The 27,570-nt window shown below is 31.9% G+C and overlaps 4 protein-coding genes and 1 pseudogene across 4 annotated transcripts; 4 read left to right on the forward strand and 1 right to left on the reverse strand.

The window, feature by feature from the left end:
* The first annotated feature begins 3,569 nt into the window (after nt 1-3,569).
* On the forward strand, nt 3,570-10,507 carry LOC111614445. Its single transcript, XM_023355822.1, has 3 exons — nt 3,570-3,754; nt 8,198-8,433; nt 8,949-10,507. Exons 2-3 carry the CDS (start codon nt 8,198-8,200, stop codon nt 10,195-10,197), a joined length of 1,485 nt encoding a protein of 494 aa, XP_023211590.1. The 5' UTR covers nt 3,570-3,754; the 3' UTR covers nt 10,198-10,507.
* Nucleotides 10,508-14,143: 3,636 nt separating this feature from the next.
* Nucleotides 14,144-16,993, forward strand: LOC111614446 (BTB/POZ domain-containing protein 2-like). Its single transcript, XM_023355823.1, has 3 exons — nt 14,144-14,162; nt 15,339-15,580; nt 15,856-16,993. Exons 2-3 carry the CDS (start codon nt 15,339-15,341, stop codon nt 16,481-16,483), a joined length of 870 nt encoding a protein of 289 aa, XP_023211591.1. The 5' UTR covers nt 14,144-14,162; the 3' UTR covers nt 16,484-16,993.
* A 3,200-nt stretch (nt 16,994-20,193) lies between these two features.
* On the forward strand, nt 20,194-21,059 carry LOC111614450 (annotated as a pseudogene).
* On the forward strand, nt 21,042-23,578 carry LOC111614447 (general transcription factor II-I repeat domain-containing protein 2-like). The gene has a single exon (XM_023355824.1). The coding sequence runs from the start codon at nt 21,112-21,114 to the stop codon at nt 21,898-21,900; it is 789 nt and encodes a 262-aa protein (XP_023211592.1). The 5' UTR covers nt 21,042-21,111; the 3' UTR covers nt 21,901-23,578.
* Nucleotides 23,579-23,795: 217 nt separating this feature from the next.
* On the reverse strand, nt 23,796-25,812 carry LOC111614451 (BTB/POZ domain-containing protein 2-like; the record flags this gene model as incomplete). Its single annotated transcript, XM_023355826.1, has 2 exons — nt 23,796-24,644; nt 25,598-25,812. Coding segments are annotated over 2 exons (813 nt in total), but the record flags the coding sequence as incomplete, so codon positions are not given.
* Nucleotides 25,813-27,570: the final 1,758 nt, after the last annotated feature.

Here is a 27,570-nt window from a genome sequence, read left to right on the forward strand (position 1 = left end):
ATAATACATTGAATACATTCAATGCATACATACAAACATATATGTGAGATTTTAACTTCATTAAATCAATACTATCATCATTACTGCAAAAGCAGCTCCTGGTGCCCTACTTGTATCATTTTACTGTCTGGAAGATAGATGTTGTTATTGTTATTATTAAGTGAATACTTGTAATTAATCTACAATTGTTTCTCCAAAAGAACAAAAAAGAAAAAAATTACCAAAAAACAAAACAAAAAATGATCAAGTGGTTAATAATATTTTATGCCAGGTTTATAATTTTGTTATTAAACATTATCTCAATTGTTTCTTTTTGTTATTTTTGCATGTCCTCTATCATAGAATTTTAAATAAAAAAACAAGCGATAGTTTTTTTTGTATACTAAATATTCACGTAACTTATTTTTTATCGGTTCGACATGTTCATAGATAATGCTATGTAAATATTTTACTTCATTGTGCATTTGTAATGTGACATTGACATCAGTTGTGAAATAAACCGTGGTCATCAGTACCTTTTCCTTAAAAAAATACAAAGTGTTGTTTTGTTTATCATATAAACAAGTATTGCTACCAATATATATAGTTGACTTTTGTATGCTTTCATAACATTGTCATCTGCCTTTGTATTTATCTTAGTAATATTTTAACTTTTTGTTTTTTTTTTTTTGTATCAAATACTTGAAAATGGATCCATTGTTATTCATTTGTAGACAAAAAAAATCTTAAATAATATCCAAATATGTGGTTCCTTAGAAATTTATTTTAACATGTTCTTAATAAGATCATGTGACAGTTTTACATATATTTTTAATTGGGAATAAACAATTTTAAATTGTTTTAAAAAGAAATGTACAGTACATGAAAACATTGCATTTTTTCCACAGATTGGCAAAAAAAAAAAAGAAACTTTTAAAGGAAAATATTACAAAAGATTTTTATTGGTAGTTAGAACAAATTTTTTTACCTCTGATTTTTTGTGTGAAAATTGATGAAAATTAATCTGCTGTATGTATATTGTAAATAGGGTTTATGTAAACCTTTTTGGTTAAAAAAATTATTTGAATAACATCTATAAATTATTTAACATTATATATTCTGTTGCAAAAAATATTGTATATCAAAATAGTATTTTTATTGATATAAAAAAAAGAAGGAAAATTGCTTCGTTTTTAATTTACTTCTACAAATAAATGATTATAAAACTGTTCATTTTTGGTGATGGTAGTGGCCTTCTAGATACTATTCACTATATACACGTGCAGTTGTTATTATTTTTTTTGAACGGAAAACTTAGAAAACAATACATCAGTTCGAACGGGTGTATGCTTATTTTATTAAATAATTATAAATTCATCTTTAGTACTTAAATTACTGAAAAATTCCTTTTTTCGAGCATCCTGTAGACTACATTCTTGCCTACTGAACAAGAAAATACCAAAAATGAAATTATTGAACGAATGGAGTTTGCAATAATAATAGTGTTTTTAACTATATTGTTTTATTACGTTACCATGACGATATTGATTCAAAAATATAAAATACAGATCGAAAAATTCTTCAGAAATTCAAATGTTTAACGGAATCGAACCAATTATGAGAAGTAAATCGACGATTCTGAAGTAAAACAATGCATTTTAAACACGTGGGTGCCAAATATAAGTGCGAAATTGATCGTCTATTGTTTTAAAGCCATTTTCGGGTATTGCGCATCGCTTGGTCAAGATTTGTGAAACGAACTGCTACGTTCTGTTCAGTTGACAAAGTATTCTTCCCACAACTCAGCTCGATTAATCGGGATTCAGCAGTATACCTTTAAATTTACACCCTTATAGAAATAAATTTTGGCTATTTAATGTTTGTAACCATTATTCTACCAGGGAGCTCCACCCCCGCTAGTTGATCTGGCAAATTGACATGCCAAAGTAACGTTGTTAAACAGTTCCCACCCGTTAAAAAATGCGGAAAGGAAAATCAATTAGAAATACTTTCAGTCTGTAGCACGGAAAGAATACAGAAAATCAAATTATAAAATACTCTTAACTTCTGTTGTAAGCAGAAATATCAATAAAAAAATCCAGCAAAGAATTGCATAACTTTCACGGCTGTTATAAGTTTTTATTTAGAAAAATAACTTTTATAGTATTAAGCAAAGTAAATAAAATTGTATGTGGCACCATCTGTTATTAGATTTTTGTTTATAAAAACTTTTTATATTTTTAATTACTATAAAATGGAAAAAAAGCTCAATTTTGAGGGTAGGGATGGATTTTATGAAAAACTATAAATGTTAGTAACGAATTAAGTCTTACCCGTCTCGAGATATGAGTGTGCTAATGATTATTATTGACTACAGCTAAAGATTAAGCCTTAGATAAAACCTTGCACAATTGCAACTGTTATACAATTCAAACAAATACTGTGTCATATGACGAAATCTGATAGACGATGGTAATATAACTTTATTTGTTTTTCTCGCAACACCTGGTAAGAAAACGTAAGTTTATCATTTTGGTGATTATCTATTCTATCCAATATTCACTAGATTTTGTCACAATGATTGACACAGAATACCACAGACGACAGTTCTTACTTCTTATCATATCCTTTATTTAAATCGAAATAAAGGATATTATAAGAAGTAAAGAATTGTTTTCTGTGTCAACCGTTGTGACAAATCTAGTGAAAATTTACTGAGTTACTGCAGTTTATGAGATGACATTGAGTATGATAATGACGAATATTATCGTCATTATCATGGGCATCCGCAGAAAATTTTCCAGGAGGGAAATAATTACATCTATAAATTTTTATCTAATTATTTAATTTTTGGGGGTTTTTTTCACAAGTATATTGTAGAATACAAACTGTATTTCAATTTAAAGATTTTCTCCTGAAATGAGTTAGATAGATGATCATGCTAAGAGGAAAAGTATGATGTACAGGGGCAAAACACTACTAATTTCAGGTGGAAAGCATGTATTTTAAATTAAATAAATTAAAAAAATATGATTCAAAATTGTAGCCCGGTATTGTGACGATGTTACGATAAATAATTGCTCGTTACTCGTCCAAAAGATACGGCAAAACCTGTGTAAACCGGAGTAGCAGGGTATTGATTTTTTTCCACTTAAAACAAGTTTTTACAATACAATGGAAAGTAAAAATGACCAGCATTTATTTATTTTAAAATATATTATATTATATTAATTTATTTAATTTAAAATACATCCTTTCCACTTCAAATGAGTAGTGGCTTGTCCCTGTACATTATACTTTTCCTTTAACAATAGAGTCATATAGGATACATTACATAAGACTAGATTGCTCTCTGGAGACAAAAATCAAGCTAAAATAAAACCAATATGCACGCAATTATGCTAGACAAGATGGAAGGAAGCTAATGAGACGGATGGAATAAAAGAAACTGCTGACAGGATGGGGTGGGAGACTTTTATCCACGATGTAATAGGAGTCAAATTCGACTGGACTACACTTAAACAACAACAAAATTTAAAAATATTCGAAGTAACAATTAAAAAAGTTAAATAAATGTATGATTTTCTCTATACTTAAATATATATTTCACAATTTCCGCTTTCATTTCGAAATCAAAACAACCTTTTCGAAAGGTCGTCGTTATTTAGCCAATAGAAAATACTTTCGCTTTCAAAGATTACGTATTCTTACTTGAATATTTTTATAGGCAAATACATCCTGATAATTAGAAAGTTACAAGCTAACTGTATACAAGGTAATATTCTTATTTACTCCACTATTTAGATATTAGTATATTAACTCTTGTTTCATTCGGTATTTAATTTAGTACGTGTTTAGTAATTAATTATATTTTTACGTCAATTTATAAATAATATAACTAACAAGGGAACTGTCGGAGTGGCATCTAATAAATTTTAATAAAATTTAGTTAATAGTTACGTTAAAAGTATACAAACTCTATATTAAATTTGTAGTATTCACTAAAAGAGTTAATCAGAGTTATTAGCAATCAAATGTCGTACTATTTTATATGCGGATTTTTAAAAGTGAAAGGGTCGCGGAGGAAGACGGCGATATTACATTTAGAATAAATTCTGGAATTTTCGAAAATGGGAGAAGAATTAATAACATTNAAGTAAGTAGAAAATTATTTCGTAGTTAAGTAAGAAAGTAAGGTAATTTTCATATATTTGCTACTTTTTAGTGCGCGTGAATTATGTCTGTCCTTTGCAACGTTAATACTCCAACCTTAAAAGGAAATTAAGTAAATTTGCTTTCGGATTTCCGGTCTACCGTCGAATTTTAATTTAATTTAATTAAATAAAACACAACACTTGTTTCGGATTCATCCGGGATTTTGAAATATAGGTGCAGATTGGGGGACAGAGGCACGTGCCCCCGTCGTTTTTCGGAAAATGTTACCTTATGTAAGATTAAACAAGTACAGTACAGTACACTGTTCTAAATAACTCTGTAAAAGCTCTCCGTTATGGATAATCTGCAGGGATTAAACATTGTACTATTTGACGGTGAAGGAAGTATAACAACCATTTATGCAGCACAGTCTAAACTCTATATATAGAGTCTAGACAAAGTATTTTGCTCGACCGCATCTTTTTATTGGTGATTACACTTAAAATTTAACATATAAATATCTGGTCTCGTCTTTAATGTATCTAACTCCTTTCTCGAGATGAAGGAAAGGCAGACAGTGGAAATTTATAGATCTACGCGTGACAATGACTGAATTTTCTTACACTATACTCGTGGTTTGTAGGATATCAAACGTAATTTAATTGCCTGTTTTCGTAAAGGGGATTGCGACGACCTTCAGTTCATAAGACGAAAATTACTGACGTTGACTCCCTCTACCACCCATTTCATTTTGTCGATCTAATTTCTTAACGGCCTGTATGTAGACGTTTACGTTTTATAGGAGTGAAGTTCTCATCCATTACTATATATTTTTCCTTGTTCTATTTTAAATTAAATTAGTTAACTATGAAATATAAAGTCACTTTTTAGTCATTAAGATAACAATCCAGCGAATAAGTCACAAGGATTGATGATAAATTTTCCTAGTTAAAAGGTCGAGGAGTGGGAAGATGGGGGTGACTTGTCATATGTCGAATGAGGTTAGACTACTTAATGAAGATATTACTGGTTAATATTACTGGTTATTAGAATTTAAAATTATTTTATAAAACTCGTCTGTATCCTCGAAATTAAGCATTTTGCTATTTTATAATAGTTAACAATATAAAAAGTTTTAAAAATAAAATATCATAACAGATGGTACCACACGCAATTTTAAGTGTCCGAGATAGTTACGCAATGCGATGCTGGATTGTTTTTAAGTTAGACGAAATTTATGGATTTCTCGGACATTTTTTGGTAAATAGATCACGTTATAGTCATCTGCCAGTCATTTTTTAAAGATACAAATAAATTTATGTTAATTACTCTTTTTTCATAATTCTATACTCTTATAAACTGAAACACTTAATGATATGTTTTCTTTTATATTCTTCTAAAGTCTCTCGCTGTAAAGCCCAACAGTAATTCGATAACAAGTTCTCGTTCCACCTCCCTCCATTTGAGAGAGTCTGGTGAACTTTTTTTCCATGTTCATAAAAAACAGCTTCTAGACTGGCCGGAAAAAATCTAAATGGGAATGCAGGAAGTGTACTGTACCTTGAGTGACGTATTGCAATCCAGTGTTTGGTTGGACGTTATCAAGTTCACGATTCCCTCATAGTTGTTAGCTGGGACATTTCCCAAAAAATTCTTCGAATGCGTCCTACGCTGCCTTTTTGCTAGGTTTAGTTATTCCTTGAAACTAGGATCCTTCAAAAAGTGTCTTACTTGGGGACCAATAAAAATTCTTTTCTTTACTTTCGCATCGCTCTGATGAGAAAACTTTTGCTTTAGGTAAGCAAAACCTTCTTTTCTGTCCATACTTTTCACACATTTTTTCATAGAGCCTAGCTTGATATGAAGAGGAGGTGAGAGGATTTTGGTTTTCTCCACTAGAGTAGGAAAAAGAATACTTTTCTGACCTTGTAGGTTTGCTGCGCGATCGGGCCACCTTTTTTAAAGCAAATAATGAGTTATTCTTGTTCGACTGTCCCATTCACATATAAACCAGCAGAATTTAGTGTATTCTCCTTTTTAATTTATTTAAATTAAAGACCTGATAGCATTGCAACAACTTTGAGGTCAGCATGCACATTCCACTTAGGTTCATTGTGTTTTATCTTGTCCAGCATCACCTTCATGTAAATTTCTTTCGTGTGAATGAGCGATCAAAACAGACGGATGTCTATTGGCATCATGCAGCAAAACTCTTTTAAAGCTGAACTTTGATGAGCCAATAAAAAGTTTCCACTCCGCAGGATCCTATGGCAGCTGAAGCTCCTCCAACAAATTAAGTACTGTATATCATCACAAAAGAAGAAATTGTTCTCCACTGAAAAAATTAACATTTACTGATATCTTTTTTCTGTAAAAGAACATCTTAGATTCTTTTTTCAAAAGTTCTATCGCTGGAGACGTGATGCATGTAGTTGAGCCTGTTTTTTTACAAAGATCCAAATCACGAATCATATCATTCAACTGAGACTGACTGATGAGTTGTGGCTTTTCTGTGGGACTCCGTGATAGGTGCTCATATCACAACTGGATTGTCGTTTTGGCGAGGCGTCTTCAGGATCGGATTCCTCTTCTGAATCTTTCGTGAAATTCAAAGATGGGGCCGACACTGCACATTATGGAACACTGGTCGAAGCGTAGACGACTGTGTTGGGATACTGTGTCTTGCCTTTTGCGGTAAAACCTTTGATGTAAGTCATGCAAAAGTAACAATCTTCGATATGATTATGTAGTTCCAGATAGATCATAGTGACAGCATAAGGCATTGATTTGTGTGTGCCCTTCAAGTCAATATCCACGTGTATGAATTGCAGCATATTTTAGGAGTCCAGGTCTTACCTTGATCTTCCACCTTACAGTTGAAATAACGATAGCACGCTTTCTTTACTAGAGACGTCAGTGATTTTCGTTGCGATTTCAAATTTTATTCTGTACAAATGTAGCAGAAACAGTCTGACTGGTTTGCACATGAGTGACATGTTAAATCTTAGAACACTGTGTCTGAGTCCAAGATCGAGTTTCATGGATTTCTACAAGATCTTATATAGCTGACAGGCCACGCTTTCACACCTGTCAGGTGAGTGAATGGGACTTTGGCACTTGATCAGTGAATGGGACTTTGGCACTTGATCAGTGAATGGGACTTTGGCACTGAACAAAATACAGGTCGGGAATCGCTTTAAAATGACCAGGATGGTCATTTTAAAGCGATTCCCGACCTGTATTTTGTTCAAACAACAGTAACAGAAAGTTTGTCTAAAAGAGACATTTTTCTGCAGAAAAATGGTAATAGAAAACTGTAGGTAATAGAGAAGATATTTGACTTCAGATTCATATTCAGTATACTAAAATACATAATAAAATCATATTTTCTTTCACGGGAGGCTTTTAATGCAGAGCAGTGTTAGTTAGACAGTAATTAATTAGCATTTAACTCGCATTATTTCATGGTAAAAACGTTGCCCGAAATTTTGGCTTCTCCAGAGTGATTATAAAAGTAAAAACATGAACTTATTTATCATCTTATTTTCATATTCTTTAAAGAAAATTATTCGGAGAACTAATCATACATCTTATATTTTATTCATTAATAAATTAATTTTTTTTCTATTGAATAAAGACATACCTAGCTCTCAGGTGCTTCGTTTATACGGCACTTATAAACGAAGGGGCCCTATAAATGCCCACGGGCAGAAACAACTGGTAAAACTACAATTGTATTGTATTTAAAACGTATTTTCATTTACATAGCCTTCGATTTCTATAGAAATTTTGAAAAATTGCTCTTTTCTCAAAATGCCTAGCCAATCTTGTTTTACAAATGCATACAGTAGACCCCCCTATAACATTGTAGATAATTCCGTGTTATATGAATTCCATGTTGTACGAGTCACTTAGATTTTACAAATACGTGTGCCGGGCTATGAACGTCTCACGTATTTATAAAATCTAAGTGACTCGTACAACATTATCTACAGTGTTATAGGGGCGTCTACTGTACTATATTTACGTATAATGGTTTTATTAAGGATTTTCTTTTATTTAGATGGCTTACCAATCGAATAGTAACGATTTAAATAAGAAAATTGCAAGTCTTCTGTACACAGGAGATTTGTCCGATGTCACAATAATTGTAGGAAAGAAAAAAACACCGTTTCAGTCTCACAAGCTTTTTTTGTCCCTGCACAGCGAAAAATTCAAAAACATGTTAATGACGGCCACGACGCCAAAAGAAATTCATTTAATTAATATAAATGCCAAGACTTTTCGTATATTTTTCAAGTAAGTACTTTACTTGGTTTTAGTATAACAATTATATAATTTTAAAAGAAAAAAATCTCCAAGAGTTCCAGTGATTTCAGTTACGTCACTAATCAAACACTAAGTACATCACTAATTACTCATTTGATGAACAGAGATGTAGATATTTTTTAGATTTTGTTTAATATTATATTTTCCTCTATATAAAATTTATTATTTAAAATTACATCCTGTCTTTAGAATGTAGTGAAGATAATATTTTCGTGGAATTTCCTTTGTCATTTTGTTTACCATCGTAAAATACATTTACTGTTAGTTACTGTATGTTTTCTACACGTGCATTTTACTGAATGCACATGTAGAAAATGTTCAAAAATAAGAAAAAATTAGTGTCAGAAAATTAAGTGCAAAACGTTCCTTATTTTATTTGGGTGAGATATAGGCTATATCATTGTATTGTTATTATATTATTAATTAATATTTTATAATTAGAAAAATCTAAAACATTAAAAACTATTATTCTTATTTATTCCCAGCTACGTGTATACCGGAGATTTGGCAATAAATTCTCCAGAACAAGCTCTTTCAGTTTTAATGTTTGCACACGAATATGGAGCGATCGAAGTGAAGAATAAATGTATGAAAATTTTAGCAAAGTCTGTTCCTCCGGATATTATTGCTGAATTGCATGAAACTTCACAATCGTTGACACAAGAATCATGTCAGGAATCTTCAGTTAATCAATGTGAATCTTCAAATACTTCCAGCAGAGATGGTGATACATTTGAGGAATATTCTGAAAATCCTTCCAGTGATAACTTTAAGGCATGTTCTGAAAGTTCTAAACAAGTAGAGAAAACATCCACTGAATTTCTGACACAATCCCTTCCTACGAAATTAAATGTGGATCATTCAAATTGTTATATTATTAGAACGGCTGGACAAATGAAGACCTTGGAAGAAAATTTAACTCATTCCTTCGATTTCAGCGGAGATTATTCGTATTCTCAGCCAATTGAAAAGAATACATTTCAGAAAACTCCAATGAAGAATCGACGTCCTAAATATTATTTTGATGCCTCGAAATTTCTTGAGGAAAATTGCTGCGAAAGCAAAAGTAAAGAAAACGTTTTGGATTTCTTTTCAGAAACAAATTTCAACTCAGAAGCAGACTTAAATGCAGCACTGAAGAAATGGGGACTTTCAGTGTTGCAATTGCACAAACCTACAAAATTACTTCAGAAAATTAAAGAAATGCTCCTCCAAAGCGAAATGAATAAACTAACAAGATTAGATGAAATGGTAGATTTTAATGCAGAACAAAATATAAAACAGTCTTTCTTAAAATTGTCTTCGAAGTGTTCAAAAACTTGGATTTCTTCCCTGAAATTTCCACGTATTATAGAACGTTTTTATTCGAGTGAATTCGATCTTTACGTATGTGGAGTTACACTCAATTTAAAATATTATTCTCTCGATTACAAAAGGGAAAATTTGATAGCTAAATTAGAAATTAGTAATTTAACTAAAAGTATTAATGCCAATAACACTATATCATTATGTTTAGACGAGAGTGATAGAGCACTATCGTTGAAATTGTTATCTCCTATTTTCATAGGTAAAGATGAAGTTTGTGAGATTGTTCTGAGTAGCGAATCGAAACTTACAAAAGCAGAATATGTCTATTGCGGAGAAATGTGCTGTCTAGATCATAGATTGAATCGATTGAAAGTCGAAACTGAACGTGCTGGGCATTTTAACTCCATTATAGTCTTTCCCGCATAGTGTTTAGTAATTAGGAGAGACTAGCCTATAATAACATACTCGATTAAAATGATACAGGGAATGTCACGAATTTGGCATATCTGTTTGTCAAAACTAAAAACACATTTTCATCCATATATGACAATAATAAAGGCAATTGTAAACTCGCTTTGTCTGAAGTAAATGTTAAATCATCCCATGTAAAAACATGGGATGGTTTTATGCTTAAATCAAAAATTAAAATCGAACCACTTCTAAGAAATGTATATATTAGCGTATGTATGGTATTTCTTCTTAAGTGGAAGGGGTGGGAATTGTGTAAGATAGATAATAATAATACATTAACCACGATCAAATTACAACTTTAGAGCTTGTATGGTATAAAAATGCATCCAGTTTTTTTAAATATAATATATGTATAATATTAATTATTGATTAATTAATATTAGTATTTAGTGTGACAATAAATACAATGCTATTCGCTATTTTATACACCAATTAAATATATTATTATATAATCAATATGATTAAATCAACTGCAATTTAGCAGCCATTTCTTTTTACAATGATAAAAATTGTGAAACGAATTCAGTTTTTATATTAAAACATTTAATATGTTTTTTGCTAATTTTTTATTTACTCTGTGCTTAAATCCTTACTTTGTATGTATTAAAACAAAATTTATTGTAATAAAGCTTTTTAAATTAAAATTTATATTTAATTCATTTTGTAAAAACATTAACATGACAATAAACTACAATGAAATATTAAATATATATTTAAAAAATAATTTTTATTATCAAAATTATATAGTCCCTGAAACAGAATAATAACCGAAAGACTCAAAAATTTTAATTAGCATAAAAATTAAAAAATCCAGAACAAAATATTAGGGAAAAAAACACATACAAAAAAATTCTGAAACGTGGAGAAATGCAATAAAATTGTTTTTGTACTGTATGAATGGATAATGTGGGGAGCATAATTTTCTTCACCCACTTTGAAACTTAATAACTCCTATATCTTTGATCGAAAATTTCAGAAATTTTGCAGGGAGGTTTGTGTATTAGGGAATTGATACTGGACATATGAAGTCGTGTGTCATATGTCCAGTAGTGTCGGACTTAATTGTGAGAACCGCATTTGCGGGAAAATATTCTATTATAAAATCATTATAAATTATTATAACATTTTGTTGTTCGGGAAAAGATAATTTTCCATTTCGAAAAAATTATTGATCAACTCAGCGATTAAAATGTTTTCCACGGATTTAGTTCCTTGTTAAAGTGATACCTCATATGAGTCACTCGGAAGTAACGAATGAAACTCGATCATTAAGCCCGAAGTACTAAAACTCCGAGTAGAGTCATGGGAAAAACCCAGGAGAGACCCCCTTATAAACAGGAGAAGACAATGACGACAGAGGCTTTGTCCCGTCAGCGAGAGTGAACTTTTATGTGCAGATGTGTGCGAACCCAGTGGCGTGCGGTGACATTTGATGATAGGGAAACTGTGTTTCTTAAGAAGACGACTTCCAGGGGCTATCAGTTAATTGCGCTTCAGTGATGGTTTAGGTTCCATTCGTATTCGTTTATTCGATAAGCCAGTAAAAACCGTAAATTTCTAAATGTATTTTTCATATCACACTTACATTCCGAATCGCTAGCCACGATATAGGGCTACAGTTAAAAATAAAATAATAAAAACTTACTTGGTGAAATAAAATGTGTGGTGGATGTACTGGTACATACCTGGTACAAAATATTCTTCAATTGTATGAATATACTTTTAAAGAAAAATTATAATTAAATATAGCTTTGTAAAGAAACGTACATAAAAATATAAAATATTCTTTACTTTTTAAATCTTAAAACAATCCACTTAGTCAAATAGCTCCCTACGAGTGGATAATGGATGGAATCGAAAACATTGCAGAGTGTGCATACATGCGAACTGCCAAATCCCCAGGATGCCGATACTGTTTATGTCAAATGCCTCTTTTGTCGCATCACTAGTATACCTCAAAGGACGCGACAGGACTGTTGTATATTTTAAACATTTCTCACCATAGCTGTAAAAATCTAAATTTGTTAAACTTAAAAGTCATTTGTTTTCTAACTAATCCATTTTAAGACCAGGTGTACATGGAAATTTCCAAAATTACAACTTTTAGTCACTTTCGTTGAACTGGAAAAATTTCTGTCTTTATTNATAAAATATTCTTTACTTTTTAAATCTTAAAACAATCCACTTAGTCAAATAGCTCCCTACGAGTGGCTAATGGATAGAATCAGAGACGGTTGCAGTGAGTGCATACACGCGGACTGCCAAATCCCCAGGGTGCCGATACCGGTCAATGTCAAATACCTCTTTTGTTGCATCACTAGTATATCTCAAAGGACGCGATAGGGCTGTACATTTTAAACGTTTCTCATCATAGCTGTAAAAATCTAAATATGTTAAACTTAATAGATTGTCCGTCGTTTGTTTTCTAACTACAGTAATTCGTTTTAGGAAAAGGGTCAACGGAAATTTCCAAAATATACTTTTCAGTCACTTAGGCCTATATTGAACTGGAAAAATTTCTGTCTTTATTAAATCTAATATTACGAAGAAATCAGTCTACACTGCACTCGGCTAGAGATTGGTTCGGTTAAGCTTTTAAGTAAAATTCCGGTTCTTTCGGCAGGGTTTTATGTCCATAATTCCCTAATCGCTTAATTATTTAAGTACTTCTTAAGTAGAAATAAGTAGAAATCGGTTACTTTGTACTCGAATATTTGTAGTCTCGGGAAAAAAGTGGCAAGACAAATTTTTATGACAGACGGATACATAAATCATAAATTTAAGGAAAATAAATTCTAGAGCTTTTTATGTATCTCGTGCATCTCTCTCGTTCATTAAATTTAGTTGTAAATGATGCTACCAAAGTAACAGTTAATTTTTTAATATTATACAAGAATTGTACACATTTTTTTCTACATCCCCTTAAAGATGGGACGTACGAAATCGTAATATCACTAGTTTAACATTGAGATCCGTAAGTAATATAAAATGGGAGAGCGAAATAAAAATATCAAATATTTTAATGGATTTTTTAAAAACTCCTGTCAACTATACAGAAATATCATAAAAACATACCAGTAAATTGTTTATCGGTTGGGTTAAGTTATAACTCTACTCATGATTCACGTAATCGGGCGAGGGCGGCCAAATATCTAGCAGACAAGCGGTTAAATCCTGAACCTCTTTGGATGGCCTAAGGACGAACCTACATCAAGAATCTACTCGAACTCCAGGAAGTTTTATCGTCGCGCGGAAGTTTTATAAGCTCTCTCTCTCTCCGGATATGATAAGCTTCCTCCTTGATAGTTACCGAGTTAGTGAAAAAACTATCTCCTCAGTCTTAAATTCTGTAAGTAGCCTCTCTGAATAAATGGGTATTTGTTAAATGAATAGCCTTTTGGAGTGCACTTCTTCCGGGTATCTCCCTCCGTCTCCATTTCAAACCTAAGGCTCCACAGACGCGACCGCTCGCGCGAACAAGACGGAAATTGCGGCCATCTAGGTTTCTGTGTCTACCCAGAAGACATAGTAGTGTCAGTCCTGACAGAATTTGTCATTACGGTGTTCGCCGACGCGTAGTCAACCCTTCGGTGCCGAAGAATAGGGGGCCCTTCGGTATTGTCACATAATGAAGATTTTACTCCTTATTAACTTCCTACAGAAAAAGAAATCTTTGAATACTTAGCAGAAGTTTGCTTTATTTTATTTAATTAGAAAACAATCTGTGCCAATAATTTTTTATGCTTTTAACAAAGAAAGTTCAATACATTTTCATTATTTATAAATCATAAACTATTCCAACTTCATTACGTATAACGCGTGACTGTGACGTCGCTTTAAAACAGTTATTTAAATAGCGAGTGCCACACGGCCGACCCACGTTTCCTTTTATCACCGGTTATTTACTCGACCAGTCAAAGGTATGTTAAAATAATAAATCTCTTTGTCAACAAATATTTTTCTTAGAATTGTGAGTTTTCAATGGATAATAATATTTAAAATAAATGAATTGCAAAGAATAATTAGCTAAAGTTTGGTGGGTTTCTTCGCTGATGTAACACCTAAATAAGATTAGTTTACCTTAGAAAGTCCTCTCGGGTGTCACCCCGCCTTGACAAATTATCTTTGTCAACACAAGGAAGACAATTTGTCGAACATTCGCAAAGTATAAACAATTTGCAAATAAAAAATGTGATATCGATCTCGGATCTCATCAGATTTATAAAAGAAAATTCTTTACATACAAAACAAATATAAATAATTTTTTTTAGAAATAATCTAAGTTTAGTCATTTTTAGACCCATCTTTCATTCAAATTGTCCAGGTTTGGTCGATAAACACGATCACTCTAGTTATAAAGTATATTATACTTACTAATTTAATTTAAGGTCAACGTACAATTATAATTAAATAATTATAGCTTTAAAAAATTGCTATATGAAGCAATGCGCAAGTAAATATTATATTTTAATTGTTTATTTTATTAATATTATATTCGAAATAATATAAATTAATGTAATAGAATCAATCGATAGAAATTCGCTTAGTAATTTCAATAGATTATGCTTATCATAACACATAACAAAATCATGAAAAACGCTGGAAAACTGCTGACTGTGATGAATAATGCATGTTTTCTCATTACCTATTCTTTAATAAGTAAAATTATTCTTAATTTCGAATTAAATATTCTTTTAATTTTTATTTAGAGCACGTGTTCTTAATGTTTTTGGAAGGTTTGAAATACAATAGGAAACTTTAAAACGTTTGTATTTCGTTGGATTTGTGATAATAAATTTCATATTAAATAAGAAGGGATTGTATGATATTATCTCGTTGTGTGTTTACGCCTATTAGTGGCCAAGCATTGTTGGTTGGAACCCGTTGGTGGGTTTGCACCTCACCAACAAATGGCCACGTAAAGTCTTCCACGCCTTCTGGCAGATCACTCATGTGTTGTGTTGCCTTATTTCAACAAACAAACATTTTATTTATTTACATATTTTAAGTAATGCTATATAAAGTTAGATTATTACTCTGCAAAACGTAATATGTATATTTCTAAACAAATAGGTCTACTATTTTTTCTCTTCTAGATGTCCTGGCAAACGAATATCTCTGACATAACACGTAGATTATTTCATCTTCTGGAATCTCACGAAATGAGTGATGTCACTCTGATTGTTGGTGAAAATGAGGAACGTTATCCGACACACTCTTGGCTTCTCTCTATGTATAGTGAAGTGTTCTACGCCATGTTTTATGGCCCTATGGCGGAGAAGAAACGGGATATCTTACTACCTAATGATGATCAGAAAGCCGTTTCTATTTTTATAAAGTAAGTTGTACAAATTTTTATATAGATACTTTTAACAGCTTTAGTCTTTTGTTAAAATATTTTTTACTGTTAAAAACTTTATTTTATTGAATGAATTAACCTAAATACATATTCTACACATTATTCTGTACACAGAGGAGTGCAAAAGTAGATATACAGTGTTTATTATGAAAAATAACATGCAGGAAAAAATATATTTTTATTCATAATTATTATAAATATAATTTAATTTCCGATGTATGGCAAACATTTATAACAATAATTATATTTTTCAGTTATATATATACAGATAAAATAGTAATACGTTCAATAGAAGAAGCCATTCATGGGTTACATTTTGCGGAAAAATACATGATAACGTTTATGAAGGAGCAATGTTTATTATATCTTACAAAGTATATATCGTCAGATACCGTTCTCGAAATATACGAAACAGCAGCCCTACTTCAACAAAATGAATTAACAACGAAATGTTGGAATTACATAGTTAATAACGCATCAGAAATTATTAAGCACGATAGCGTTAAAAATGTGAAATATGAAACTATTTTGAAGATTGTATCGGAAGATAATTTAACGTTGCAATCGGAGTTAGATATGTATAACGCTGTCATAAAGTGGGGTAAAGAAAGATTTCAAGATCAATCTCCCGGGGATCTTCGAAAAAACTTAGAGCCTTTGTTGCAACAGATCAGATTTTTAAGTATGACTTCTGCAGAGTTTGCGGAATCTCCGTGCCAAGATGGTATTCTTACTCACGATGAACAGATTGATATATTTAGAGAAATTTCTACGTCAAAGACTTACGATAGTAACAATATACTGGACCAGTGGAGAAAACGGAGAGAAGCGGTTAAGTCGAGAAAGGTTTATCAATGTCCAACGTATGTATTATATCAGTAATGTCATACAAATCAAGTTAATTATAATTAAAATGAAAAATAAAACTAAAAATTTATTACTGTTTACTAGGAATACAAATGTATGTATAGTTTAAGGTAATTCAGATAAATGTGAACATTTGTATATGTGAGGTCCCAGACGATGTCCGAAATCGCGTAAATCGCGGAATTTTTGTGTTTAAATTATAATGATAGATTATATAAGAGAAAGAGAATATAAGATTATATAAGAGAGAAAGAGAAAAAAAACCCTTTATCTAAACAACGAGTCCCGGGACTACTCCAACACGTGTTAAACAATCTGTCAATGTCAAATCGAGAGATGGAACTTTGACACAAACGCTCGTATACAATCGAAATAGATTAAGAAATTGTGAAAAAGGAGAAGGTTCGATGGTCAAAGAGACATCGCGCTGGATCGTTCGAATTCTAAAATGTCATAATAAAAGAAATAAAGGGCTAAGTAATGAGCGTGGAGGTATAGACAGTGGTGATATTCGAAATATTTAACAAAGGGTTCGCTAACAGAAAATTTTTCCTTAACATTTTTTTTTTTTTGCTCAAATGGTGCATTAGCAAGATTAGCGCAAAAACTGACCTTAAGATACTCATATAAATAAAAAAGATGCGTTCACAAAATTAAGTCAGTTAAAATTTAAATTAACATTGTTTATGCCAGAGCTATTTTTTTTATAAATAATAAAAAAGTGTTCAAAATGGTTTGTTTTGTATATATTTTATTACGACACGTGTTCCGCAGCCATCTTGTATTTTCTCGCGCGCGTGGGATTGTGGGATATCTCTTATGACGATTTAGTTTCAAGAACTCTCTTGAGTCGGTCGCGATTGAACCTCGATTGAACCTCTTGAGTCGGTCGCGATTGACCGTTTCAATCTTGACTGAAACGGTCGAGGGAGGTCGTACCAAGGCGAACGTGATATAAGGCTCTAGTTTAGTAGTGTTACAGAGTATAATACGTTTATATTTTAATATATTTTTTAAAAGAAACAAAACCAGTGAGAAATGTTACGTGTGTTCAACAAGGTTCGGAAAACTGAAAATGTTAACAACGGGTTCGGCGGAACCTGTGCGAACCCGCTGAATATCACCACTGAGTATAGATTCGATCAACGTCTCCCTGTCGAGAGTCGACAGACGGTGTCGGATAGATGTGTCATCTTTGCCTCCAACATCACCACCCACATACGATCAGTCCCTAAACTTTTCCTGACGCGAGATTAATTGATTCCCTCCTAAAAGTCGGCCAGCTCACATATGGAACATATAGTATTATCTTCCGGCTGTTATATATAACAGTTGGAATGTGTAGCGATCGGTCAAAAAATAACCCCGGAAGATTTTTACATTTTTTGGGCTTAGAGAACATTAAAACGTTGAGAAATGCAAAAAAGTTGGCATTTTTTTTCTCTGCGTGTATGGATGTTTGTTTGTTTGTATTTGTGTGTGTGAATGGGAGGCATGATTTTGATCATCTACTTCAAACATTCTAGCGATTAAAGGTAGAGAAAGAGGGAAGATAGAGAGGATTCATATGTCGTATCTCGAGTGGGTAGAACTTAATTAAAGGAAACAGAATAGGGAATACACTGTATTGCAATTGCACAAACCTACAAAATTACTTCAGAAAATTAAAGAAATGCTCCTCCAAAGCGAAATGAATAAACTAACAAGATTAGATGAAATGGTAGATTTTAATGCAGAACAAAATATAAAACAGTCTTTCTTAAAATTGTCTTCGAAGTGTTCAAAAANTAGCGATTAAAGGTAGAGAAAGAGGGAAGATAGAGAGGATTCATATGTCGTATCTCGAGTGGGTAGAACTTAATTAAAGGAAACAGAATAGGGAACACTGTAACATGAAAATAAATGGAATTTTATAGCTTTAAAGAATCCCTGTTTGTTTAAAACTATTGTTTGTTTGTTCGTTTGTTTATTTATCTTACGGCAAGGCAATACTTGGGCGTTCTGCATATGGTGATTGCCTTCCGGGAAGTCTTTTTAATTAAAGGTAACTGGCCCCTATTCAGACGTTACAGATATGGAGAAAATCAGAAAACTCCACTTGGCCAACCTGTTCTGGCCAGGCGCGGACCAACGACCAAATGTTCAGGGAATGGAACAGCTTGGCCACTGGTGGGCCTATTGACTCCAGGAAAGCGTATTTAAGCTTTATGTTATACAAAATATTGGCATAATGCTCTCAGAGCCATCAACATACACATGTCCATTGTCGATACTTGGCGCGTTTTTCAAAAAGTCTGTACGTGACTGGTGTTATGCAAATTGTATTTGGACTGTAACTTGAGACTTTTGCTACATATTGTTTTGTTAAAAACATCATAATGACTTAAATATACACGTTTCTTATATAAACATTGGCCGAAAAATGTTATATTCAACGATCTAATAACTTCGAGTACTGTATTGATGATCAGATGTTCTGTGTGATAGTATGTATTCTTGTATACAAGTAATGTCCAAAGTTGGATATCGTTAAGAGTACTCTGGTTACGTTAACTTTAACCAAAAACTGTGAAATACTGAAAGAAAATCGTTTCAACAGCATATTTGGAAGTTTATCCGAAAAACGTTAATATTATCCACCAGTAGATTACTTGGATAATGTCATATTGTGAGGTTTGTGGGTTATACAAAATTTTTTCATTAACTTTTCGTGATCCGGCAACATTGATCTGTAATGTTACTGCGTAGGGAATTTCAATAATTTCCCGCTATGTAGAAAAATTTGAGCCAGTTTTTAGTGTTGGGATAGAAATACTGTAGTATTTTTTCAAAAATATGGAAAATTTTTAAATGATCGAAGTAAAACTTTGTTTCAAAATTGTATTTTCGGAAACTTATTATTATGAGAACTTCCGTGTTTCAGAAATGAGTAAGGTTTTATTCGTTATTGAAAAATTAATTAGGGATGTATTATGAAATGTAACAATTGATAACGAAGAAAACAGTACATGAAATGATTCCATTGATGAAACTTTACATTTCAGTAGTTCATTGCCTATCTCAAATTGTTTGGTGTTAGTGTTACACAATGTTACACAATACAAGGTGAAGGTCAAATAAGTAAGGTATGTCGTTATTGAATCGTTGGTATTTTAAAAATTTACGTTTAATTACGGAAAAAGTAAGTCTTAATGTAGATAATGTTTTAGTCAGCGTAGAATGTCGTTATTGAATCGTTGGTATTTTAAAAATTTACGTCTAANTTTATTTATTCATATTACTTAGAGATATTAATTTTATTTGATTTATTTTTGTGTTTAATTTCTTGTTTACATTATGTTTTCTCTATTTCATCTTTTGAACTTCAAAGTCCGTCTAAACAGGATTATTTATTTTTGCAGGAAAAGTATGAATAAATATTGTTTTTTTTATTTTGTTATCAGATCTTGGGTTATTAAAAATAAATTTTTTTATTCGGATACTTTTGGGCTACTTTTTAGAAAATTTTTGTCCACAAAAGCTAAAATCATTTGGCAACGTTGTTCAGTATTCAAGACACTTCCGTAATTAGAGATTTTGTTGCGTTTTCTTATTGGTGAGCGAGTTCGGTCAAATAAACTGCAATGGTGAAAAAATTTTCAATAAATAATGCCAGTAAAAAGAGAAGTTGATAGTGAGTGCCGATTTTTCCATCCAAAGTGGGAAATTTTGTATTTTTTTATTGAATGAATTGTAAACCACTTTGTTTGATTTAAAATAAGATTATTGCCGTTTATAAAGAATTTAATGTGAAAAGACACTACGAAACGAATCATAAAGACAAGTTTGAATTATTTACCAACGAAATTAGGCAAGAAAAACTGGCATCTTTGAAAACTAAACTTATGGGACAGCAATCATTTAAAAAAAAAATCAAAAACTAACAGTGAGAAGGCATTGAAAGCTAGTTATTCGATCGCACTAAAAATTGCAAAAAAATCAAAAGCTTTTAGTGACGGCGAATTTTTAAAAGTATGTATGCTAGACGTGGCCGACATTTCATCCCCATCACAGAAACAAGTCATTCAAGAAATTCTCCTGATTAGAAATACAATTGCTTCCAGAGTAAATGAATTGGCAGAAAATTTGGACTTTCAACTTAAACATAAAATTAAAAAATTTATCTAGTATTCCTTAGCAGCCAATGAAAGTACAGATATCGGAGATACATCGCAGCTTCCTGTATTTATTCGTGGAATTAATGAAGATTTTAACATCATGGAAGAGTTGCTGCAGTGCATACCATTGAAGAGTACTACCACAGCTCAAGATATTTACTCAGCAATTGAGCAATTAGTACCAAATTATGACTTGGATTGGAGAAAATTCTGCAGTATTACCACAGATGGGTCGCGGCCGGATGGCCGAGCGGTCAAGGTGGCAGCCTACTACTCTGGGGGACCCGGGTTCGAATCCGAACGGGTCGAAAAATCCCCAGGAATTTTACGGGGATGGTCCGTTCGGATATGTCGGGCCCCGTCCCTCACCACCCGGCAGCCCCACTGTGGGCCTGGCAGAACCCATAATGGGCTTGGAAAAAGAGGCCCTTTAGTGCCCACAGGGCGGAAAGAGTTTAAAAAAAAAACACAGATGGGTCACCATCCATGGTCGGTAAAAATGCTGGTCTTGTCACAAAAATACGGAACAAAATTTTATATGAAATTAAAGGTGAACGACCCAAATTCGTTGGAATTCACTGTATTATACATCAAGAAGTCTTGGCCTCTAAAGTGCTGAAAATGGAGCATGTAATGAATCCCATAATTAAAACAGTTAATTTTATTAAAAGTAGAGAACTAAATCATCGGCAAATCACACAATTTTTAAACGACCTTGATGAAAAATGTTCAGATATTTCCTACTTTGCAGAAGTACGGTGGCTTAGTCGTGGATCAATGCTTAAACGATTTTTCGAATTACGTAAACACGTTGTTACGTTTATGGCTCAAAAGGGCAAACCGATGGAACACAGTGATGAATGGTGGCTTGACTTTGCGTTCTTAGTAGATATGACGGAACACTTGAATAATTTGAACGTTAAACTTCAAGAAAAAAATGTAATCGTTACGCAACTGTACTCATCAAGTGTTCAAGCTTTCAAAATAAAATTAAAGTTGTGGGAACCGCAGCTGCGAGAACAAAAACTTGACCATTTCCCTAGCATTCGTAAAATCGGCACGTACAATGCAGATAAATTAGCAGATTTTTCTTACCGTTTGCTTGATCTTATTGCTGAATTTGATTTTTTTGCAGATTTTAGCGAGCTCAATACCTACGACTTTCCTCTTTTTAATGATCTGTTTACGTTCGATGTTGGTAAAGCACCGACTTACTTGCAAATGGAACTAATAGATTTGCAGTGTGATACTGCTTTTAAAAAGCAAGTTCAATGAAGTTGACGTTTTGGCATTTTATACAAAGTACTTCACAATCAAAATAGCTATCCCTACTTAAGGAACCATGCTGCCCGCATTTTATGCATGTTTGGAAGTTCATATGTGTGTGAACAGTTGTTTTCAACAGTGAAGATTAATAAATCTAAATACCGTTCAAGACTTACAGATGAACATCTTCAGTCCATTTTGAAAATCAATACATCGTTGACATCAAACATCGAGAAGATAATGAAGCGTAAAAATCAAGTTTCTGGATTATCAAAATAATATTTTGGTTTAATACGTCTCTACTTAAAAAAATTATAATTTTTTTCTTTAATAAAATCATTCTTTATATACTTCTTATTTATACTTAGTATTACATTTGTATTTTATTTTTAATCTGGTCCGCTGTCATACTTGAGACAAAAAATTGGCACTTGAGTTTGTGTTTAACTCCCCTGGGCTACATGTACCGATTAGGGTTTCTTTCCCGGGATTCTCGCCGTTTATTCCCTACGAGAAAAATCCTGGGAAATTTTATTTTCCCGGGAAATCTCGCATTTCAATAATAATTTACCATGTCAGGTTTTCTTTCTAGTATTTATGTGAGGCCCTGGAAATAGCCTCCCCCCAAAAAAGGAAAGATATGTAAAAATTTGTTATGTTAAATTCGTCGAGAAAGCAAAATATATATAAGTGTCGAATCGGCGACACCCGACCCGCTCATCAAAAGTTGACAGAAAACCCAAATTTAAGATAAAAAGAAGAAAATTTAAAATATTAAAAGTTAAGACGCAGTTTAGAAAGCAAAACGAAACTAGATAAAAAAAATGTCTAGATGAGCAGAGGTGTCATAGTCAACAATTAAACGCGATCAGATTCGAAAAGATGGTGTCGAATAAACCATCTCCAGCCGACCTTTTCCACGAACTTAACGAAGCTCCATTTACACCTGGAGACAGGTGGATGACCAATTGGAAAACGGTGATGTAAGATCTATCCAATTGACAAGAAGCCGATCGCAAAAACCCTATAAAAACGCAAAATTCAAGGACAGCGGGACTTTTTCTACTTGATTTCTACTTCCACCAAGACTTCCACCTATACTTCTGTTGTATTCGTATATCTTCATCTTTCATGCATCGACTTTCGAGACATCGAACTTTTTTCTCCTCAACACTGTCCAGGGGCCCCTACGATGACGCACCGGATCACCGCCGAAACTCCCGGCAACGCAAGACCAGCACCGAAGCCGAAAAATTTATGTAAGCATTATCGTCCGGAATAAACGGTTTACTTTTGTAAAACACTTGTCTTTGCTGCATTTAAAAACCGCCACCCACATACGCTAAGACCTTAGACCATCCCGACGGTAGGGAATAAAAATCTCCCCCCAATCGGCGTTCTTACATTTATTATACGAAAAGTTGGATCTTGAAGACTCACCTAAGAGAGAAATTTTGAGGTTTCTTGCTGCATATTATTACCTATGTTTTACAAGTCTCTACTTGTTAGTTCATGTAATATCTATGTATTGTGTTTGCGCATCATTGAACAGTGGAGACTTGCTGGAAGTAAATATCACTCATCGCACTTTAGTTTGTTTTTTATTTCATCTTTAGAAGTAAAATAGTATTTTTTCGTAATCATTAAAACTCCCAATGAAACGCTTTATTTTACTTTCATCTTATAATGTAGGAGAACATAGAGAGAGATTGCGGCCGACGTTTTCATCGAGAAAACGTGTATGTCGGACATTCAGCGCCGCCTTCCTGTAAGCCTAGGAGTTTGACAATGGTGCTTGGAATGTCGAGCATGATTCCACTGACTATCCAAACACCATTGTCAAACTTCTAGGCGTACAGGAAAGCGGCACTGAACGTCTGACGTACACGTTTTCGCGATGAAAACGTCGGCCGCAACCTCTCTCATAATTTAATTGAGCCTAACGCGTCGGTATGGGTGAGATTGGCCCTACACTTTTAGTTACTTACTAGAAAATAAATTAAATTATTCAAATTTATGATATTCCTGTATGATCTTTTTTATTCATATAAAATTCTATTTTACTATCTCATCCCGAAATTTCCCGGGATCCCGGGAAAAGAAATTATTTTTCCCGTAATCCCGCTGGAGGCAAATTTCCCGGAAATGAGAAACCTTAGTACCGATATATTATATTAGCAATTCTTGGCTTTCTCCATTGATCATGGATATTGTTACTTTTATAATTCTTTCTGGTTACAATTTCTCTAAGTATGTCAAGCTGTTCATCTTTAGTAAGGATGCCATCTTGGCACGGAGATTCCGCAAACTCTGCAGAGGTCATGCTTAAAAATCTGATCTGACCCAACAAAGGCTGTAATTTTTTTCGAAAATCTTCTGAAGATTGATCTTGGAATTTTTCTTTACCCCACTTTATAACGGCGTCATACATATCTAATTCGGAATTCAACGATAAATAATCTTCAGATACAATCTTCAAAATAATTTCATATTTTACGTATTTAAAGTCGTTTCGCTTAACAACATTTGACGTGTAGCGAGTTATATACTTCCAACATTTCGTTTTTAATTCATTTTGTTGAAATAGGGACGCTGTTTCGTATATATCGAAAACAGTATCTGACGATATATTATTCATAAGATATGATAGACATTGCTTCTTCATACGCATTACCATGTATTTTTCTGCAAAATGCAACGAACGAATGGCTTCATCTACTGAATGTAATGCCGCTTCATCTGTATATATATAACTGAAAAATAATGAATTACTTTAATAGATTCGTTATACATTACAAATTAAAGTTCTAACATTGATCAAATGTTGTTTAGTTTACTTTTATCATTTCTTGTTGGGAATTATGTTAAAATTCTCAAATTATTTAATACATGGATCATTTTTATGCTTAGCTGTAAAAATTTAAAAATAACATCATTTTATAACTAATAGAAATAAAGACAATCACCAGATAATACGATACACAATAAAAATATTTTTGCTGTTTTATATTTCGCTTTTTAGTATTGTTGACAACAATGCTAAAAAGCGAAATAAAGAGCAGAAAAATTCCTCTCCTTGATAGGAAAGTAAGGAAGAATTCGTGAAGCAACTGTTAATTATAAGCGGGTAAAATTTTGAATGCTTGTTTTTAAATTTCGAAAAAATAAATTCACCAGTCTTTTGATCAACGGGTTTGCCGTGTGGATTTTTTCGGGTTTCTTTTTGTGTCTAAAAACTACATAGGATCCAGTTTCCGTTCGATCGTCTTGGAAACAGACTAGTTGCTTCATTCTTTCAATTCAATATACTTTATGTCTAAATAATATGGACTATTTACTACCAATATTTTTAATTTGGTTTTTGTGTAATAAGCAGCACATTTTTTATTTACTGCTAATTAATGTAATGTTATCTAACTTATAATCGGGATATCTTTCTTTGTTGTAGGTGTTAGAATTTTACGTTACAGCCATAAATAGCCAAAATACGGCCAAGATGTAATGACAATAATGAAGATGTTTTACGAATTTTTTAATTTTAAAAATAGTTTCAGAAAAAGTATTAAATAAACAATAAAAAAGCATCTGAAAAACACAAATTTTAGTATGTATAATGATAATAATAATTTGATAGCCTACTTTATAATAATGGAATGGTATTTCAATAATTATTAAAAATACTTCGTGAAAGTTTAGTATAACTTACTTTATGAAAACACGAAATGCTTTAACATCATCTTCAGGCAAGGCAACACTTGTCTTTTCTCCGCCATAGAACCATAGAACATTGCATAAAACACCTCGCTGTGTATACAGAGAAGCAGAGAGTGGGTTGGAAAATATTCTTTTTCTTGACCAACAATTAAAGTGACGTCTGTCATTTGTCCAGATTTCATAAGATGTGACAATCTTTTGTTTATGTTAAAATCATCTGATTGCCAGGACATCTAGAATAAAAATAGTACAGGTATTTAGGATAATTGAGTGTTGCTTACTGCACTAAACAAGTAATAGTAGTGATTCGATAACTTATGTAATCTTATAAATAAAATATACCCCTAAGTAATTTTACATTTTATAAGAACACATACTCTTAATTTTCTGCTTTCAATTTATTTAATTTTTCCATCGTATCATCAAGAATATTGACTAATAAACTATGTGAATTACCAGCAATATATTTTCGATATAGTTTATGATATTTTAAAACATGACACCAAGGAAGATGATTAAGGAAATCATTCGTGAAGTTTACGTTTAATACTTGATAACGGAAAACTCAGTCCCAATGTAAATGTTTTACCCCACGTAGAATGTCGTTATTGAATCGTTGGTATTTTAAAACTATTCTCATATCTACTTTACGTATATAAATCTTAACAAATTTATCTGGGAGAAATTGAAATTCATCTATCTTATTCCAATCGAGATATTTTGAAAAATTATTCATGAATTTTTCGTATAATATTTGATGATTTGAAATTAAATCCCATTTTGTATGTCTAATATGTTTTTTTGTTGAATGAAATAGAAAATATATAATTTTCCCATATTTGTTCGCAGTATAAATTATTCGCGAGTTTTGACTTATAACATCCCACTTAACATAATTTTTAAAATGTCGAATAGTATTTTCGTCTATTTGTAAACTTGAAAAGTTTTCCCAATCAACTGATATAATGTGTTTGTATTCTATAAGAAAAAAATCTATATTAGGATATATTTTTTATATGTATAAAATACACCACACATTTTAATAGAAGTTACAATATTGATTTACAAAATACTATATTGAATAACATTTTTAGTAGAATTTCTAGAAATATTTATTTATTAATACAATTACATTTTATAATTTTTTTTATCGCACTATGCTATTGTTATCTTATCACTTACTAGAAAAAATTGTAGTAAGTGATAAGGCAACAAGAAATGTGTGTTGTGATAATGATGAGCACATTCTGTTTAATGTACTGTACATCCGTATATTTTATTTTGCAATAATTTTAATGATGATGCTTTATTCTCTGCCTGTTTAGGCAAGAATATGTTTATTGCAAATACCTTGTATTAAATAAGTTTCAGAACTTTTTCATCTTGTATAATATTAAATATCCGTATTGAAAGAATGATGATATGAAAGAATCTGTAAGAATTAAAAGTAAAAGGTATACCTTTTACTTTTAATTCTTAACATAATTCTTTCAATACGGATATTTAATATTATACGAGATGAAAAAGTTCTGAAACTTACTTAATACAAGGTATTTGCAATAAACATATTCTTGCCTAAACAGGCAGAGAATAAAGCATCATCATTAAAATTATTGCAAAATAAAATATACGGATGTACAGTACATTAAACAGAATGTGCTCATCATTATCACAACACACATTTCTTGTTGCCTTATCACTTACTACAATTTTTTCTAGTAAGTGATAAGATAACAATAGCATAGTGCGATAAAAAAAATTATAAAATGTAATTGTATTAATAAATAAATATTTCTAGAAATTCTACTAAAAATGTTATTCAATATAGTATTTTGTAAATCAATATTGTAACTTCTATTAAAATGTGTGGTGTATTTTATACATATAAAAAATATATCCTAATATAGATTTTTTTCTTATAGAATACAAACACATTATATCAGTTGATTGGGAAAACTTTTCAAG

This window comes from Centruroides sculpturatus, unplaced genomic scaffold, assembly GCF_000671375.1.
Source record: "Centruroides sculpturatus isolate CEXI.00-Female unplaced genomic scaffold, Cexi_2.0 scaffold2057, whole genome shotgun sequence".
NCBI lineage: Eukaryota > Metazoa > Arthropoda > Arachnida > Scorpiones > Buthidae > Centruroides > Centruroides sculpturatus.

Coding starts and splice junctions, on each gene's coding strand:
- LOC111614447 (XM_023355824.1), top strand. CDS start 21,112: ATGGTCGGTAAAAATGCTGGTCTTGTCACAAAAATACGGAACAAAATT.
- LOC111614446 (XM_023355823.1), top strand. CDS start 15,339: ATGTCCTGGCAAACGAATATCTCTGACATAACACGTAGATTATTTCAT. Junction 15,581..15,855: donor GCCGTTTCTATTTTTATAAA/GTAAGTTGTACA, acceptor TATATTTTTCAG/TTATATATATACAGATAAAA.
- LOC111614445 (XM_023355822.1), top strand. CDS start 8,198: ATGGCTTACCAATCGAATAGTAACGATTTAAATAAGAAAATTGCAAGT. Junction 8,434..8,948: donor ACTTTTCGTATATTTTTCAA/GTAAGTACTTTA, acceptor ATTTATTCCCAG/CTACGTGTATACCGGAGATT.